Genomic DNA, 20089 nt, shown 5'->3' with positions numbered 1-20089 from the left:
TGTATCAGAGATTAATTGAATATTTAGAGCCACAGTCCTGCAAAGGCATGACTTCTGTGATTTGTTCCATGAAGTCACCTGAACTTCTCCCAGTGCAAATCTGGAAGTCTCTCCGAGACAAGAATTGTGGAGCACTTTTTAAAACAAAAATCTCTTATTTTTGACATTACTACTCTAAGAAGAACAGGTGGTAAAATATTCTGACCCTTCAATTGATCTCTACATTCATTCAGATTGTTTTAATTAACTGAAGAAATGATGTCTAAGAAAATAACACCAGACATTAAAGGGTTTTTTGGTTTGGGAGTTGGTTTTGTTTGGTTTTGTTTTCATAAAAAGCAGAACAATATATATAGAAAGAGGAGAGCTAATTAAAATCTGGACAGAAAATTTTATTCTTTTTGAAAGGCCACTTGTTAAAATGCAACACCACAATTAGATTATTCCACCAAGTTTAACAAAGTGGATCAGATAAACCAGCGTCTCTTATGAAATATAGTGAAAGTCTGGAGTGACTTTTGAAAGCAAAAAGGTGTTTGAAACATTTCTTAATAAATATCATCTAATTCTGGACTAAAAAGATTGAAAGAGATTAATATTTTTGATAATTTGAAAATAATTCTTACATTCTTACTTGGGAAAAGAGCACCACCTACTGATCATCACTCTGAAATTTCAGTATGTTGTTTCACTTACACGTGTTTTACTTGTACACAACATCACTAGCGAAACTACAGAAGCTTTGCATGGCTCTTGAACACGTGAAAGAAAGCTTATGTATCTTCAGCTATCAGCTAATACCACTGGGATGTTTTATTGTTTTAGTACCCAGCAACACCTTGGCAGCCAAAAGCACGCTCAAGAACTTCAGGACCTACGGTGATATTAAATAAACCCACATTGTCACTAAAAGGATGGTACATGCTGTCCTAATACAGTCATTTTTTACAGATGCCTGCTTCTTGCTAGCACTTTTCAGTCAAGTGAAGAACTAACCTAACCATGGAAAAGGTTGTTGTTTTTTTTTTTTTAAGTAGGACCTGTTTTTCAGCTTCCCTAAGGGAGAGAGGATAAGGACTGTCCTTTCCAATCCCAGTAAAGATTTATGCCAAATTACAGCATCGTTTAACATTGCCTTAAAAAACATGCAGCTCTTCTGCACTAAAGTTCTTGAGTTCCACTCTAAAGCTTTTCTGAGCTTGCTTTTCTGTCAGAGACCCAGCTGTGATACACCACATTACACCAAGGAGTATTCACCAGAGAGAGCAATGTTCATCCAGTACCATAAACAGCCTCCCCACTCATGCTCAGAAGATGTAGCAATACTGCAGTCTCAGGTCATTACTCGGGTGTTCTGCCAGTCACATTCTAATTATATTATTTTAATTATATCACATAGGTCTTTTTACAGCTGTTCTGAAGGCATTGATATTTCTTCCATAAAGGTTGCTCAGTCAAGTTCTTTTATGTTCCAGCTCTCTTAGGAGCAAGTGACTGCACTCTGGTTGCTGAGAACAAGGTAAGTGCTCCAGGAGCAGCGGGGTGAACTATCCAGCACGTGTGAGGAGGATGCTGGGCACTGAGGAGGGGTGGTCCAGCAGGCCCTAGAGGGTCAGGGGTCTGGTTGACAAGGCAGCCAGACTGTGGCAGGGACCGGGACAGAAGCAGCCTTGCTTTGGACAAAACTGAGAAGCACCCATGCAGCTTCACAGAGGACCCCAGTGAGGTTTCTCCCGGCTCTGTCTCACAACCCAGATGTGACAGTTGAGACTGTGGAGCCTGCTGGTGCACTCAGGGCCCTAACAACAGCAAGAAAGCTTAGCTATAAATAGGTTTTTCTCTTTGCTCATTTTCCTGCACATTTGATAGGGCTTGAATTCTTAAAAGGTTCTAGTGCTGCTCTGAAAAACAATTTCAGAAAATTGGTGTGCTGGTGATTGCTGTCATCCTATGAGTGATGAGACTATTTTTCCAATGTCTCACATCTGATGTGATTGTGATTATTGTCTCTAAACCAGAACGTGAGGAGCTGAACCAGGAGCTCCCCCAGCTGCATGCACAGCTACAGCTCAAAGCTGTCAGCTAAATCTCCACGAGTGGCACTCATGCCCTCTGCAGGTCTGGTTCAGCAGAATTCCTTACACATCTACTATCTGCTCATGCAATTATGCCTCTCTGTGAACCTCAGGAGAATTAAGGACCTTCTCATACACTGCCCTTGTCAGGCCGCAGCCCAGCAGCTAGAGCTCAAAGGTATCATTACTCGATAATTTCTTGCTTGACTCAGCCTTCAGTTCGTGAATTCCTTGTCCCAGAGGCATATGATCACCGGAACATCTCAGTTGGCTGGGGGAGGTGTTGTTTAGAGAACATTTCTAGATCTTGTAGCTTCAAGAATAAAAATTTAAAATCATGACTCATTTGCGTTCAAGATTCTCCATTACCCTGCCTACATATAAAATTATCAGTCTTCTGGGTTTGAGATTTTTCTTTCTTTATACATTAGAACTTTTACTGGACAGGTTTCTACTTCTCCTGGAAGGGTAGTCAGTTATTTTCTCATATTTGTATGCAAGGATTGGTAAGATTAAAAAATTTCTTTCCTCCATCAAAAGAAAGAAGAAATGAATGACCGGATACAAACAAAAATTACAGTAAAATCATAAATAAGAATAATTCAAGTTGGAAGTGACCTCAGAAGGTCACTAGTCCATCCTCCACTTCCAAGCAGCAGCTCTGAGCTTAGACCAGGTTGATCAGGGCTTTATGAAGCTGAGTCTTGAAAACATCTAAAGATGGAGATGGTACAGCCTCTGGCCAAGCTGCACCACTGCCTGACTGACCTCATGGTGAAACAGTTGAAAGCTGAGTCCAAATTAAATACAACTTGCCTATACATATAAATATAAATATCCTGAAGGAATGGAGAGAAAAGAATAAAGTAGAGCCATTTACATGGGGGAAGCCAGAGGTACTGAGGTGTGTAGTCAGATATTAAGCAGGTAAATTAGAGCCATCTGTAGGTTACGTATATGATAAATTATTAGATAGAGATAGAAAATGTCTTTTTTGTGGAAATGCAGAATTAAGTTTCAATTCTAGGGTGGAATGAATGGCTTACCAGGTCAGGAAACGTAGTTTCATGCATCTATAGTAAAAAAGGGTGGTTGAATTACCTTTTTTCTTTTTTTCACGCAAAATATTTAAAATTCACATGGTTGGTTTCTTTTAGAAGCATCCCATTATTACTATTTTGCAGATAAAGAGAATTTTGCTGGTATTTTGATTTTTTGGGCTATTTCTCAAGTCCCTGTAAGTCCCTCCCTTTGTGCTAAACAACTTGTGGTGCTATTCTAAAGAGGAACAATCCTTAGATATTTAGATTTATAGATTGAATTGAGACATCCACCATCAGACCCTGTCACGAGAATAAGGACCAATTGCTCATTTTATTGGAAAATGCAGAAACAATCTTCACTGAAGGTAGGCCAGGCTCTTGCATTGTTATGTCACCCCAGGATTGTGACAGAACCCTCAACTCCAACTTGTGATTCATGCTGCCCTTCAGCCCTGCTGCTCAGAGACCTTCTGTAGGTTCTCTGTTCTGCTTCTCCACGGGCTCAAGTTCCTCATGAGCTCTAAAGTTTCCGTCTTTCTGGTAAAGAGTACTTCTAGGAGAAGGGAATGCTCTGGATTTCACTCTAGATCCATTGCTGCCAGGGCAGCAGAGAGGAGCACACACTTGCAGGTTGTCTGAGGGCTGGCAGGAAGAACTAAGCTGCTCTCTCTGCCTCTGCCAAATCATTCACACAGAGCTGGGCAGACTCAAGGGTACAGCTAACACAAGGGAAACTTTAATACTTTCACATACTTTATGAGGAATATGTAGTTTCTTTTTTCCTAAAAAAAAACCCCAAATCAAACCAAACAAACACCTTTTTTTATAACATAAATAGCACTAGTTTTTCATTTTTTTTTCCTGCATTTAACTAGGCGAACTGCCTGTGTGTTGTGGTGTCAAGAATTATGTTTGCTCTCACTGCTCTCTGCAAAAAAATTTACTTGAAAAGAATTAATATGGACACTATAAACCAACTGTCTCTTCTATTCATAACTACATTTGAAAACCTGGCCTTAAACAACTTCAGTCTCACATAGTGAGTCAGTGATGCCATCAGTTCTTCTGTGAAGAATGTACTGGGCTACTCATCTGAGAACTCCAAGGGGTCTTTGGGATAGAGCATCTAAGAGGAGAGAGAAGCGAGTGGAAGCTATTTTGGAGAAGATGTTTTCAACTGGTTTAAATAACATTAAACTGTACTTCCATCAGAAAAGATTTGAGATTAGGTTTCTTTTCAGGTGGGCAATTACAGTTGGTATATTTAAAGGCAGTAAGTTCTGCTAATCTTTTGATAAGCTGATTGCCCTGCAATTCTGATTTCTTAGTACATACTTTTGAATATGTATTATGTGTATAATACATTCTGTATCCATTGTGTACTATAATAGTACATGTCTCCATGCCAAGACAAAAAAGTCCTGGATAATTACAACTCCTCAGAAACCTTGAAACCACATCACAGATTATATAAAAGACATTTTACTAAAGCGAAGCAAAGAAAATCACAGAACTAAAACCAAAACATATGGATTAAACATAATAAAACTTTAACAGAAATTCTAATATATGGTTTTCTGGCTCCATCTGGTGTTTATTTTACAGAACTTCTAGCTTAAGGAAATCTGGTTTCCACTCCCCTTTCCAAACATTGAAAATGAGAATTGGTATTAAAAGGATGTTTAAATTTATGTATCCTGAGGACTTACATTCAAAGCTGTATATCAGTTATTGTGAAGTTAAAAGAAGAACAGTTTTTTAAATCAGTTTTTGTATCTTGTGACTTAAATCATACTCAGACCTGAGAAAGGGCTTCTATGGCAAAGAATCAATTATCAATTTTCCTTAGGATATCAGTTAGAATGCTAAAATACCATTCCTCCCTACTAACCATGCCTTGCTTACATTTTCATGATGGCTAAATCATCACTACTACTGCTTTATTCAAATACTACTGCTTTATTCAACAAATGCAACACAAATACCAAAAGTTTCCACATCAAACCTTTTATTGGTGCTGCTTTCAAGTCAGAGAATAACATATTTATTGACTGTACAGAAAAAGCAAGTTGGAAGAAAGAGTGAGAAGATCATTGCTTGACTGCTCACTGGGTCAAATATTTGTGGACATACAGTCTGGGACATATTTCACTTTTAGGATCACAAAACCAGAGAATGAGGTTGGAAAGGACCTCAAAAGATCATCTGTTTCTATAATTTGTGGCAAAGGAAGCTTATGAGATTATCTATTACCCTGTCCATTTTTAAAACCTCTGGTGACAGGGCCTTTATCACATCCCTGGGAAGGGGGACTGATTATTCTCACTGTATAAAATATAGAGTGAGATGTATAAAATAGTGAGATGAAAACTCTCCCAGTGCAACTTGTACCCATTGTCCCTTGTCTTTTCCATGTGGCTCCAGGTGAAGAGAGAATCTCTGTCCTCTTTGTGGTTGCCCATTAAGTACTGGAATATTGCAATGAGGTATTCCCTAAGTCTTGTTTTCTCCAGGGAGGAAAGAATTAACTCATCCAGTCTTTCCTGCAAAAACCATTGATCATCACCCTCTGAGTGAGGCCTGTGAGCCAATTTCCTACCCATATGACAGCCCACCCACCCAGTTTGTATCTTGCCAGTTTGTCCAGGAGAAGGATGTGGGAAAATATATCAAATGCTTTGCTAAAGTCCAGTTAAACAGCGTCCACTTGTCTCTCCATGTTGACAGAAAATTTTATTTTGTTGTAGAAGGTGATCAGGTTTGTCAGGTATGAATCTGCCTTTGGTAAATCCTTGCTGGCTTTTCCCAATCACCCACTTCACTTGGTTTGTAATAGCTTCTATGAGGATTTGTTCCATCACTGCCCCAGGGATTGATGTAAGACTAATGGGTCTTTAGTTTTCTGGGCCCTCCTTTGGGCCCTTGTGTATGGTATCTGATCTTTTCCAGTCATTAGGGATGTGTCTTGATCTCCATAACTTTTCAAATATTATAGGCAGTGGCCCTGCAGTCATGTCAGCCACTTTTCTCATACTGGGGTGGATTTCATCCAGGCCCACAGACTTATGTGGATATAAGAATACAAGCTCTTCTTTGTTAACATTTCTCAAAATATCGTGGCATAACACCCTTCTTTTTCTACTGGGCTCAACATACAACACTGTCTTGTCCTGGTATGTTCATAAACCCTCAAACTTATTGTAAAAAACTGGGTAAATTAAATACTATTCTTTAAAAAAGGGATTCTCATTTTCCTTAAAGTGGACTACATATATAATGCACATGCACAATAAAAATAATATCAAATAAACATGAATGCATTTTCAAATATGATCTAGAAAATGAAAATAATGTAGAAGAGCCAGCATTTCCTGACAAACAAGCTTTCTGCATACCTCATGGGCTTGACTGTACTTGTAGAACACCAGAGTACAGTAGGTAACATTGAGAAAGTCTTTACCAGCAGGAAATGTATTAAAAATTATACATTTTTTTGTCTCTATTTCAGTTAGAAAAATGGGTTTTCCAACCCTTCTCATTTTAAGTAGCTTACTCTTCTAGATTCTTGATTACAAGGGACAAATTTGTTTTCCAAGTTGTTGTTCATTGAATGTATGAGTATTACTGTGGCCGGTACAACTTGCCTATATATATTTATTGTTCAAAATTATCAGAATATCTCTGTCTCATCTTCAAGTGACTGAAGAACTCACTGGACTTGTTATTTCAGCTTTGGTTTTGACTACATGCATGCAGTAGCTCCTGGGATCTCACTGTCACTCCATGACTTTTACACTCTTCTTTACACTGAAGGTATTCACACTTCTGAATTCAGACATGCTGTTTTCTCACAAAGAAAAAGACTCTATTTCCTAAGATATGTCTGTGTGATGGCAAGGTGAAAGGAGCTAATGCAAAGATGCTGTAAGTCAGCTGTCAGTCTCACTGAGCACAGGTTTTCCTGGGGTAGTCAGCTGAGCACAATGCACTCCTGCTTGGGCTGCTGCTCCTCATCCCATCCTTACTCTCCACACAGTTACCAATCTCTATCACCAAAGCTGGTAGCTACAAAAGAAAAAGCTGCATGAGCTACCTTAAAGAAGACTCAGATAGCCTTGCACCCTGGTCTGAGAAGGATTATGACTTGTATCTTCCTCTGGCAGCACAAGAAGGGAATGAAAAAAGCAAAGGAAATGAAAAGCAGGCCATGTAACCAACCCCTTCCCAAGCAGGCAAAACAAAATGGGTGCCATGCAGCATAATGGACTTCCTACACACCCTGAACGTTGTTCAGAACAGCACTGGTGATGCTGGAGATGAGGCCTCTTCCTAATTCCTTCTCTTCTTCAAGAATAAGTAAATGTCCTCCAACCAAGTTATGGCCAGTGCCCAGAGTGGAGTAAGTGCTGCCTGCTAATGAGACTGTCTGGTCTGAAGTGAAGGAATATTTGAGGGACCTCAGAAAAAGAAAGTTTTGGGGTTTTTTGGTTTGGCTTTTCCCTTCCTCCCCCAAATATAAAAGCACAGTGGTTGCATTTATAACTAACAGACTGAGCTCTTCCTTCCAGTAACACATGCCATCCATAATACCCACCCTCTACAGTCTCTAATCCAGAGTGATTCAGCATTGGCTGATGTAAATGGAATGGTTTTACTTTAAAGGAAAAAAATTTTTTGGCTGTCCATTAAATGTCACAGGAAATACATGGCATGTAGGAAAATAACTGTGTACAGTACTGTAGAGCCAGGACTGTCTAACACATGTTGTATTTATTATAGTCTAAGCATAATAACAACATTTTAAATGAGCAGAAAGAAGGAAAAGCCTTATTTGCCTGTGAATGTGGAGGTATTATTACTGAAAGACTTGTTTCCTCCTTCTGATTTCTGACATGTGCTCAGGCTGGAGTCTGTAATATTATCTTAGTGCTCTGATCCTGCACACATGTAGAAGGCCTCAGCATCAGGAAAATAGTTATTAGCAGCTGATTTGTTCCTGTTTCCAGAACCAAGCTCATGTCTGAAACTCCTGGGAGAATCAGTCATTCCAGAGGGCAAGGAACCACAGCCCTGGCTCTTGTGACACATCCATCAAACCTCTGTGTTGTTTCCAGATGTCAGCTCTGGCCCAGGGAGGGAAGCACAATGCAGCAGCTTTGGGATTGCCTGAAATTCAGGAGAAAGTTGTCTCAAGTTGGGATCTTACTACAGTATCACCAGAACAAAAAAAAGATGTTACTTAATATCTTCTTGTGCTTCCTTTCCTAAAACAGGTAGGAGATACTTCTTTATCTCACAAGGCGCCTGCCCCAGAAAGGGGCAGAAAGCTACATGTTTTCTATTAGGTGGAGCATTTGAGTTTCCTCGGTAGTGAGACTTAATTTCAGTTAACTTGCTTTCAAGGGAGAGTGGCCTAATTGTTCCACAATAGACACATCTTGTGTTTTCTTAATTTATTTCTTTTTTAACCTGGAATGCTATGTGGAAAAAAAAAAAAAAAGAGATCTGCAGCAGAGTTCTCAGTATTTTACTCACTTTCAGCAGGAGAAATCTTCGTAATTGACATTTACTGCCCAAATCTCAATTAAGTGTAACCTTTACAAGAAGCTAAACCCAGGGTGTTTCGCAAAGAACAAATACTCTTCATTTTCTAAACATATAAATTAAAAAAAAAAAAGAAGAAAAAGAAGGAAAAAAACAGGGGGCACAGGTTTTTTAAAAGCTGTTGTGGAATCAATCACAGGATGATTCAGGCAGGAGGGGACCTCAGGAAGTCCCTTGTCTAACCTCCTCCTCAGGGCTGGGTCAGCTCTGAGCTTAGAGTGGGTTGCTCAGAGTTTAACCCAGATGAGTTTTGAAAGCATCCGAAGGTGGAGATGGCACAACCTCTCTGGGCAATCTGTGCCTGCCTCCCTAGGTGACAAAAGAGTCTGTAAACCCAGTCCAGTCCTCTCGTTCCATCCTGTCCCTGCCGTCTCACCCTCCAGCCGTGCACAGCAACGGAGACCATGGTCCCACCTGACCAATATCCCTTGCAGCCCGAGGGTGTATTTTTATCCCTGCCATGGCTGCACTTGTCACGCTCCTCCAGCCTCCTCGCAGGGAGGTCTCCAGCATGATCCGTCCTGGAGCCCTCTGCTGAGCTTGCTCCAGCTTCTCCAAGTCCTTCCTGCCCTGGGGACCCAAACCTGGGGCCGTGTGTTACACCAGATGTGGTCTAGAGAGCGCTGAGTAGGGAAGGAATAGCAACAACAAAAATAATAAATAAAAACAAAAGCTTGCTTTCAGCCTTCTCCGGCATGGGGGGGGGGGGGGGGGGGGGGGGGGGGGAGGCTGAGATTTTCCAAGCAGCGAGGCAGGGGCACTCAAATTACACAAGATTTTAAGGGATTCCGTCCGGTCCTTGAGGACCCCATCTTGAAATCACACGTGGAGTGAAAACTCGGGCTCCCACGGTGCTCGGCACCCTGCAGCCCCTGTGCGGCCCCTTATCCCTTCAGCGCCAGGCAGCGGCGGCCGCGCCCTCTCCGGGCGGGTCCCGGCTCCGGCCCCGCTGTGACGGAGGCGGCGGGGCCGCCCCGGGGGCGCGGGCGGGCGGTGCTCGGCGCGGCCCTTCCCCCGGCCCTTCCCCCGGCCATGGCGGCGAGGGCGGGCCGGCGCCCGGAAGGGGAGCCGCCGCCACCGCCCGCCTGACTTCCCCGGCTGTCGGGCGGGGAGGGAGCAGGGGCAGGAGGGCGCCATGCTGCAGTTCTTGGTAAGGCTCCGCGGGGCGGCGGCGCCGCCGCCATTTCGCGGCGGGGCGGGGCGAGGGGGGCGGTGGCGGGGCCGCTGCCCGGGCGGGGGAGGAAAGCGCTGCGTTCGGTCACCGTGTGTTCGGTCACCGTGGTGTGACCCGGCTCCGTGTCAGCCTGGCGGCCGCGCCCAATTTTGGCTTCCCGGCAGCGCAGCATCCTTGGGCGTTTTTCCTTCTCCGATTCCTTCCCACCCGCCCCGGCCCCGGCTGTTCGGTACCCGCCGTGCGCAGCCGGACTGGACCCCCTTGTTCTCGCAGAACTGCTCTGAAAATGGGAGTCCCTGCCTTGTTTTTCCTCCAAGCCGTGCCCTTAATTTGCCTTGGAGATTCAGCAGATTCTGCTTGCTCACGGTGATGCTCCGCTTGCTGCTCAAATTTCTTTGTGTAAGCGTAATACCTCCCTCCTTTGGTGAGGAGTGTCGGCATTTTGCCATTTTGTGCACTCTTAAAAATTTATCGCCGGAGATGCGGATTTTTATATATAGAAGTTAGGGCAAGGGATCGTATTTCATTGCTGCCCTTCATTACACCTCCTTAAGAACAGCAGAATTAATAGACCGAATGTTTTGTTTATTTTTCTCATTTCAACACCCCTGATCCCCTAAACTCCTCTGGGTACTTGAAGTTAGATGCCTGAAGTTAGACTGCTCTTCATTCAATACTTGATCGATGCTGGTATTTACTGCCAGATGTGGAAATAAATTCCCTGACCAATAACGTGCTTGTTTGTGCTGTTGCAAAGCATGGAAACAGCTTCCCATTTTTCATTCTAGGGATGTGAGGGGTGCCCTAGGGTTTTAGTTGTGTTCTGATATGTCCCAGTAAGTACAAACAATAAGTGATATTCTTTCATCTTTTGTTGGGGGAAGATAATTCAGCTGGCTCATAAGTTTCATTTCAGGCTTTGGTACAGAGGAAGAAGAGATGGCCTGTTGTATGTTGGGAGAGCCTTGCCTGTTTTTTATAATGAATAAATAAGGCCTATTTCTTATCCCAACTTCATAATAACAAAGATGAAAGCCTCAGTCATTACTGTAGCTGTTTATAATCCCTCTCCACTCCAGTGAAAACAGTAAGGCTGAATATGGTTAGCCACTCTCAAAGTTTTTGTGTTTATCAACTCTACTGCTTGCTGCTAATGTTTTTTTTGTTGCTAGATAAAAATATGAGTTCTTGATTAGTGTGTAAAAGTTAGAAAAAAGATATACTTATTCTGGTTTTTTTCCCTGCTTGGGTGTAAATTGGGTGTTTGACTCTTGCTCTCCCTTGTAAGGGCTGTAGCAGGGAGATAAAGGGATAATCTCACAAACCTTGTGTTTTTGCTGCCCAGAGTTAATTGTTAAAGAAGCATTTGCCAGTGATGCAACTCAAAATGCTGGGTAGAAATTGGAAGACCCTAAACTCTCATCAACCCTGTTGTTTGTAGTCAACATGCACATTTTAATTGGCTATATGTTTTGCTTTCCATGTAATTTAAGTCTGAGTAGTGAATTTTTTTCCCATTGCTTGAATTGTCAACTCTAAAAATAAATGTTGCAGGTGGATTACTCTTCAGTGCAGTGCTAGACTTTTCAAATAAGGAGACACTTAAATGGAGTACTGATCTCAGTACTGTCTGTACTGAATAAGATTTATCTCACAGCAGAATGAGACGTATATTGGAAATGTTCTAGGGTAAAAGCCTAGAAAACTGCTGATAAACAAGGACTGGGTTTATGTTTTCAACTGGCTTCCCAGACACTGCTAAGGATACAAGAAATTCTCCTCTGCTAGAGTGATGTTCTGCATTAAGAGAAATCAAAAATATGGTTTACATCAGTGTGGTATTTGTTAGTTTCTCCTGGAGTACCTCTTTAGCTGATAATTGGAACTGCAAGAGCATTTGATAACCAGTGCAGTATACACACACAAAAAAAGACTACTTGTTCTTAAATTGGTAAAGCCAACCTCCTTGAAAAGTAATAATAAACAAGGAATAAGACCAAAAATCTGTTTAAGAAAATACTGAGGTAACTTGCAGTCATAATTCATTTGGCACCTCTCAGCAAATTTTAGTTTTCTATAGATAGATTTTCACCAGTGATGCTTACAGAGTCTGAGTCACTGAGAAGATGAGCTGTGCTCTGTGCTGCTTCTGGCATGGAAAAAATGTCTGGTCAGTATGAGATGGCAAAGCTGTTTTGTGGACAGTGGGTTTATTTTTCTCAAAATAGTCTTAATTTGACAGCAGTGACCATGAGCAATAACAATTTTCTTAAATAGAACTGGCCTCAGCTGTCAAAGGGAATGATTTGTTTGCTGACAATGAACAAAAGCACAGTGTTAGTAGTGTCCCCTTTCAAAACAGTTAAATGAGCTTTCGTAGTATAGGACATACTTATTTTGGAGTGTAACAATAAAAAATGTAGGATATTGGTGAATGAAAATTTTATCACCTGTCTTTGAAGAGAGGAATTTCTTTCACTCAGCACTGTTCTTGTGCTTGAGGATTTTCCTCAGCTGGCAAACAGGATTTGGGCCAGAAACTGCTTCTCTTTTGCTTTTGCCCCTCTTCCCAGGTGCATTTTTATGGACACCTTTCATCAACTACAAGTTTGCATAGTTGTCAAAAGAAGTTGTGCTTCCAACCAACAGTATTTTCCTACCTCAGAGGAGCCCCTCACTCAGAGTGGGTTTGGCCGAGAACTAAAGGCTTAGGATCAGAAGGGTCTGTCTGGAAGATGGGCAGCTGTTATTACAGAAGAGAAGTAGCAGGTTTACACCAGTTTAAGTTGATGTACCCTTAGACCTTTTTAGACTGTGATCATTGTGCAGTCAGAGCCTCTGTTCTGACCTTCAAGCTTGTGAACCTTTTTTTTTGCTTTATACAAAGAAATAACACAGTAATATCTATATGTCCTTTTCCAGCACTGAGCATCATTTTAGTGGGGTGTTGCTTTAGGCTTTCCCATCACGGACCAAAAGTTTTGTGGTATGTAGGTCCTTGCTGCTATCTCCCCCATTTTTGTAGGAGGTAGTGCCTTTGTGGGTATGCAGAGAACCTTACAAAGGGGATCATAGCTTCATTCAAATAATCTTAGAGATGTGTATTAAAAGACACAACTGTGCACAGTGTTTTGGAAATGATGGCAAGGTTTTCCTGGTGAGGGAGATGGGCAAAACTGGACCTTTCTGGATGAAAGATGAGAAATTAAGTAGGAGTGGAGTTGAAACCCTTTAGTCTTTACATGACTTGCAGTATTTCTTTCTCTTTATTTTAACCAAATATGCTTTTAATGAAAGAATGTTAACTCTTCTCCCTTTCTTCCTTTTTAGCTTGGTTTTACTCTTGGCAATGTGGTTGGGATGTATATTGCTCAGAACTATGATGTGAGTATCCTTGTATTCTCAGAGTTAAATCTATTCTGAACTGAAAATATAAGACTGTCTTCCCTCATTTGGAACTAAATCAGTTTTTATTTTGGGTTATTTTATTTAAACAGAATCCAGATCTTACTGACTTCAGTTACAGAGCAACTCAAACTTTTTCAGGAAGAGTTTCTTCACTGCAGTCAGGCATGGGAACGGGCTGTCCAGAGAAGTGGTGGAGCCACCATCCTTGGAGGTGTTCAAGAAATGACTGATTGTGGCACTTAGTGCTTTGGTCTAGTTGACAAGGTGGTGTTTGATCAAAGATTGGACTCGGTTGGACTTGCTATTAAGGTTCCAACCTTAATAGCAAAAAACAAAACAAAAAAGTGGAACCAAAAACATTTACCTCTCTGGCATCTTCTCTGTGACAGTGTAATTCTTAAAGCCTTTACTGCTGTTCAGGCATCTACATAGATAGAGACAGGAGAAATGGAAAAGATTTAGCAATTGTTCATGGGTTTTACCTGCACTAAAATACTGGTTTCCTGACTCCGATAGCCTGTCTGTTTGTTAATTAAAAATCCTCAGAGTATGTGAAATGTCTGTCTTATGTGCCAATAATGAAAATAAATTCTACCAGCTTTTTTCGAAAATTCAGCACCTGCTCCTACTTCAAAAAGTGTATTGGCCTGCAATCTACCTTTCCTTCTTTTTTCACGATGAGAAAAGAAAGGGAACTTTCTTTCCTCAGTTCTCACAGTTAACAGAGTTTTCAGTGTGAAAGGGCAGAAGATTTCAAGCTGAGTCTTCAATATATGCTTTTAAACTTCTGTAGAATCAGCAGGATTCTTTGGAAGAGCAGTACCACTTAGTTGACAGGCTAGAGGAGTTAACATTTAACATGCTTTTTTCTTTTTTCAATTCTTATGCAATCTATATTAGCCTAATAAAAAAAAAATAAAAAAAATAAAAACAAAAACAAGTTGTTGAGGCTCTGATGGCATTCATCTTTTGCTTTCTTCTCATCTTCAGTATTGAAGTAATCTTCCTTAAATAAATTGATACATTTTGCTCCTTGTTTATGCCTGTGATGTCTCCTGTCAGTCACTCCCGTGAGAGTACTAATGAAAGGCTAGTGTTTCTTCCTAGTATGTTTTAAAGTGTTACAAAAATGTAGTCATAAGAATATGGATGTATCAATATGTATCATAAACATGGTATAGTGCTTTTCTGGCAGCACTAATAAAGTATTGCCACAAGAGGGGGACTCAGGCTTTTAGTTTGCAGGAAATGGTTCCCTGGGAATATAACACTGACTTGCAGAATGAACATGGTAATTTTATGGCTGGTATTGAAGATGACTTGTTTTTGATGACATCTGAGATAAACTTGTCGTAATGAGGTGCTAATTCTGCAGCTGTACACACGTGTGCTCAGTTGTAAGCACAGGGAGGTTCTGGTGACAGCAGTGGAGTTCTCTTGGTTTAGTTTAAATGTCAGGCTGGGCTCTTAATTTTGTTTACTCCAACAGAGCTTACTTTTGAAAAGGAAGGCAAGAGAAACTTATGTTACTGGTACTATAAGCCTCAGATCATCCAATAGGAGAACTGCAATCTGTTTGGATTAACTTCTGCTCTGTGGTCAGGTTACATATGAAGTAAAAGCCCATGATTTTTTTTTTTTTTCACAACCACTTGTGGAAACTTGTCTTAAATTTAATTTTAATCAGCTAGCTTGTAAAATCCTGCATTGTCACTTCCCAGTTTTAGCTAGAGTCATGAGGTAATCTGTTCCTCGCCCTTAAAAGTTGCAGCATTTTTTTTCAAGTTACCACAATTTACTGTTGGATTATTTTAGCAAAATTCTCATATTTGCAAGAGAAAGCTGAAGTTTTGAAGCTTACAAGCAGTAAATTGAATTTTCATTCAAGTGTGAAACTGCAAAAGGTTGCCAATTTGCAATGCAGTAGAATTTTGTTCTACTGTGGGATTTTGTTCCCCATAGTGTGGGATTCTATTTCCCACAAGACAAACCAAGAAATTTATTTCTTAGTAAATTTCTTGAGAACATAATTGATGCTCTTGAACATCTCTTTTCTCTCAGGTTGTGACCATTATAGTGCAATCTAATTTCCCCTTCAAAAGTCTGTTCATCAGTGTTTAAATCTGCTTGTTCTCGGCAGTTCCTCCTCTCTCAGTGAGGAAACCAGACTGGTCTTCCTAAATTTCCTGTACAGTGATCTTTTTTCCTTTCTCCTGTTCCCATCACCACTGGCTGACTTCCAGCCTTAACAACCTAAAATATTTCCTGAAGCCTCCTGTGAGGTGCTTTCATCTGCTTTTTGTTTGATATTGCTTTGATTTTAACCTCTGTGCAAGGTAACAGATACTGGAAGTATCTTCTAGAAACCATAGAATTTAGAAATCATAGAATTTCTTGCTGTGTTTGTGGTATTGTCTTTCCTGATGAGACTTATGTAGCTCAGTATTTTGTTAATTTGTGTAGTATTTTGTTAATTTGTGTATGTTTTGATGGGTGTTTTTTCTTTTGTCTTTAAAGATTCCTAACATTGCGAAGAAGCTTGAAGATTTTAAGAAGGATGTGGAGGCTAAGAAGAAACCTCCCAGTGACAAATCCTGAAAGAGCAGTGTTCCCTAGGTCACCTCTGTGTGTGCATCAAGGATGCAATTTACCTTTCAGGCAACAAGGGTCAAGTAGAGGGTTGGCATGGGAGGTTCCTCCACTCTTAGTCTCCTAGAACTGGAGTGTCCTTCTTTTGAGAGAGCAGCCGTGAACTTTTCCGGGGACTGATTTTCAAGGGTTTCAGAATTTCGATTTGCAGCTGATGTGTGACTGGATAAGTTTGTATTTTTCATTATTTCTTTTCCTAATATTTTGTAACCCATTTTTACCTGATCCAACTGGAGTTGTTAGCCCTGTTACTATGTGTACCTCACACTTTGTAATGCCCTAGTCCTTAGAACTTCACAAAAGAAATTAAATGCATCAAGAAGGAACTTTGAGGTTTCTTGTCCTTTGTTGTGAGCGGCGGTACTTCACTGTCTTTAAGATCCAATTCCATTGTTGGAGATGCCAGACTTCATTTGTCAAGGTATGAATCTGTGGGAGGGGGGGAGCTCCTGCTTTTTCCTTTAGGCTGAATGATCACTTCCAGCAGCACAGACTTTGCACAAACATAGCTGATTTCAAAAAGTGTAAAAAGCCTTCATCTCTGCTGCTCCTTCCTTCTCAGGGGGAGGGCTGCTTGTACTCTTTCCCTGCTCCAGTGTGAGTCTAGGTAAAAGGTCACAGATCTGGGTTGCAGGTTATGGGTCATGTCAAAAGGAACAGATCTGGGTCGTACTTTCAAGGAGTATTCTGGCATCCGGGTAAAGGAAACAAATGCACCGTGCGTCTTGGTGCCAGGCTCCAGCACTTTCCTGATGTAAGTGGTGCCAGTCTCGTTTCCATGTGCTGTTGAGCTCTGGTCTGCATTGGACCCCGTGGTGAGGGAAGACTGCAGATCCCACAGTCGAGGCTAGTGCCAGGGCTGTCATGGCTTAACCCCAGCTGGCAACTCAGCCCCACGCAGCCGCTGACTCGCTGCTGCCCGTGGGGTGGGGAGAGAATTGGAAGAGTAAAAGTGAGAAATCTCACAGGTTGAGACAAAGACAGCTCAACAGGTAAAGCAAAAGCCACATGCTGGTAAAGCAAAACAAGGAATTCATTCACCACTTCCCATTGGCAGGCAGATGTTCAGCTATGCCTGGAAAAGCAGGGCTCCAACACGTGTAATGGTGACTTGGGAGGACAAAACGCCATCACTTTGAACATCTCCCCCTTCCTTCTTCCCCAACTTTAGATGGCTGAGCATGTCACCACGGAGTATCACTGGAGTCAGCTGGGAGCAGCTGTCCCAGCTGTGTCCCTTCCCAACTTTTTGTGCCCCTCCAGCCTCCTCAGACCTGGATGCGGGGTGGGATGAGACACAGAAAAGTCCTCGACTCTGTGTAAGCACTGCTTAGCGAGAACCAAAACATCCCTGAATTATCCACACTGTTCCCAGCACAAACCCAAAACACAGCCCCATACCAGCTATTGTGAAGAAGATTAACTCTGCCCCAGCCAACACCAGCACCAGCACACTCTCCACCTTACAGGGTGGAGAACGCCAGGTGCCCACCAAAGCTGCTCTGTCACTCCTGTTTTCAGCTGGACAGGGGAAAGAATAGAAGGAGAGGTTCGTGGGTCAAGATGAGGACAGGGAAAGATCACTCATCAATTACTGTCACAGGCAAAAGTAGCTTGACTTGGAGAAATTAATTGAGGTTATTACCAATCAAATCAGAGTAGGATAATGAAAAATAAAACTGTCTCTTAAAACACCTTCCCCCCACCCTCTCCTGCTTTCCTGCCCCTGAGTGGTTTAGAGAGACAGCAAATGGCAGCTTCAGTTAGTTCATCGCACATTTGACTTTAACTTACATTTCAAATGCACCGTTTCTTCCATTGTCTCTTATTTCTTATACTGTCTCTTCCCCTTCTATTCTTCCTGCTTGATTGCTTGACAATGTCTCTGGATTGCTGTGGAGGATGGGAGAGAGAAGAACTATATTCCATAAATGGTGGGCAGGTGGAGATCAGCAGTTATGCTGTGAATCCAAACCATTCATTTTATGTACTTAATGGTCCAGTTTGTGTGTAGTTGTTCTAAGTATGCTTTTTTTTACTGCTTGGTGTGGAACAAGGGCCAGAGCTCAGTATTTCTCTCAGGTATGTCTGGTATTCTCATTAATTCCTCATTTGTGTGTATTGGTCTTTAGCCCATTGCCTTTGATTCAGTTGTCTACCATGTATTTTCTTAGGATTAGAACTAGTTATCTGCTATCCCCATTATTGTTTGATGGTCTGCTACTTTTGACCCACTGCAGCCACTAAAATCCCTGGTGTGTGAGAAAATACACATCTTATTGTAGCACTTCTGTTTGAAACCATGACTTTACATAAATTCTGTTGTAAATTCTGAATAAAAATTTTCAATAATTTGAATAGATGTAAATCTTATTAATGCAACAATCTGCCAAATAAAATTTATTTCATTTTTTTTCCTGTAAAATAGAAGAGTTCTATCAGCTCTGTGAGGTGGCTTAAGTCACTGAGTCCACTTGACAGTCTTCTGCAGGATATGAAGGACAAAGAAAAGTGCCAGAAAGACCTCCTTCTTACTTTTATTAGGAATACCTAGTGATAGGCTGGTATGGACAAGTAGGAGGAACAAGCATAGTGAATGACCTCTGTTAGTTCAGGCTCTCGATTAAAGCATACCTGGAGTGTTTCTCCATTAGTGTTTTAGTTAGGATAAAGGTTGTGCCTTCTGGGTGAATTGTCCTTTTATCACGCTTTGATTCTCATCACAAGAAATCTGTAGGGCACATGGACTGGATTCCTCTAAGAAGAGACTAAGTCAGAAGATGTGCTTTGATCTCTAATGGGTGTTTAGTCCATTAGACAGGCCTGGAGACATTCAGAAGGAAAATATCCCAAGGTTTGGGCACTAACTGTGTTGCTCTATTAGTGGACCCAGTGGAGTGCACTGTTTGGTATAAACATAGCATGAAAGCTTTTAAGTACAGGACTCTCTGTGTACCGATTGTAATTTTCAGTCTCGACCCCAAAGCCTTTAATTTGGATATATCTGAGTGGATTCCAAGTTCAAGAGTTCTTGCTAATCATTAAAGACAAATTCACAGAATACCATACACCAAACTTCTGCATCTTTTGCCGAAGTTTGCTGATGACAGAGTTCTTCCACAATGCAGTCATGCAACAGAGGAAAGTATTCCTCCTGTAAGGAATCTCCTTAAGGAATATAAATATATATAAAGAATATTTCACCTGCAATTTTCCATCCTTTCTTTCACCTCTACCCTGAAATATGTAGCTCACATAAAAGCTTTCTGTCTTTGCAAAGAGTTATTTGACAAGTTTAAAAGCTGCCTCAAGTCAGATAGTCTTAGTAGTGATGCTACCAACTCTCCCTTGGGAAAACACTCAAAAAAACTCCAGCAGGGAGAAGTGGTTTTACCAACTAGCATTAGCTATCAGAAACCTTGTGGTGATAGTATGTGTTGAAGATACCCAGAATGTGCTTGGTGAAGGCAGTTCACAAATAAAGTACAGTGAGGTTTAGCTTTTACTGAAGTAGTACTGTACACTCTGGTTCTTGAGCAAAGTTTCCATTACCTTTCGTAGACTTCAGACCTGACTGAAAGAATTTTCTGCTGTGCACAAAAGCTTTTCCGTAGAGTGAGATACCACTGCACAGCTGTTCTGATGCTTTCATGACTTCCTCCCCACCCTCCCACATCTTTCTTTCCTATTCTTGAGCATACTGTTGAAAAATACTGGCTCTAACCCATTCGTATTTCTTTGCTTGCCATATACAATCATGTTACTCTTTAAAATTGGATTATTTCTTTCCTCAAACATGCATTATGTTCTTCCCTTTCTTTACATGAGAATGAGAAGGGAAATAATATTCAAAATATCTGTATTTGTTGCCAAACAGGCCAGTGTTACCCTTAAAAGTGTAATTTGAAGCTCTTTTGAGCTGAGTATTCCAAGCAGATGTTAGAGTTTGTTTGGTTTTTTCCTATCATATTAGCAAGTGAATGAGCTACAGCTGTAATGCTGTAGAAACAATATATGCTCATTAATATTAAAGACAGGACTTCTGAAGTGTTTCACACTGTTTGCAACACTTTCCATTTTAGCTCAAGCTGGGTTTTTGTTGCTGCAAATCCGGAAAACATTATAACACAGTTTCT

At 41.2% G+C, this 20089-nt stretch overlaps 1 protein-coding gene across 1 annotated transcript; it reads left to right on the top strand.

Annotated features, from left to right (window-relative positions):
- Window positions 1–9750: 9750 nt before the first annotated feature.
- On the top strand, window positions 9751–16279 carry STMP1 (short transmembrane mitochondrial protein 1). The gene is made up of 3 exons (XM_032689284.1): window positions 9751–9872; window positions 13227–13280; window positions 15822–16279. Exons 1-3 carry the CDS (start codon window positions 9858–9860, stop codon window positions 15900–15902), a joined length of 150 nt encoding a protein of 49 aa, XP_032545175.1. The 5' UTR covers window positions 9751–9857; the 3' UTR covers window positions 15903–16279.
- The last annotated feature ends 3810 nt before the right edge of the window (window positions 16280–20089 follow it).

This window comes from Chiroxiphia lanceolata, chromosome 5 (genome assembly GCF_009829145.1).
Source record: "Chiroxiphia lanceolata isolate bChiLan1 chromosome 5, bChiLan1.pri, whole genome shotgun sequence".
NCBI classification, from domain to species: domain Eukaryota; kingdom Metazoa; phylum Chordata; class Aves; order Passeriformes; family Pipridae; genus Chiroxiphia; species Chiroxiphia lanceolata.
This window is presented reverse-complemented; position numbering and strand designations above follow the sequence as displayed.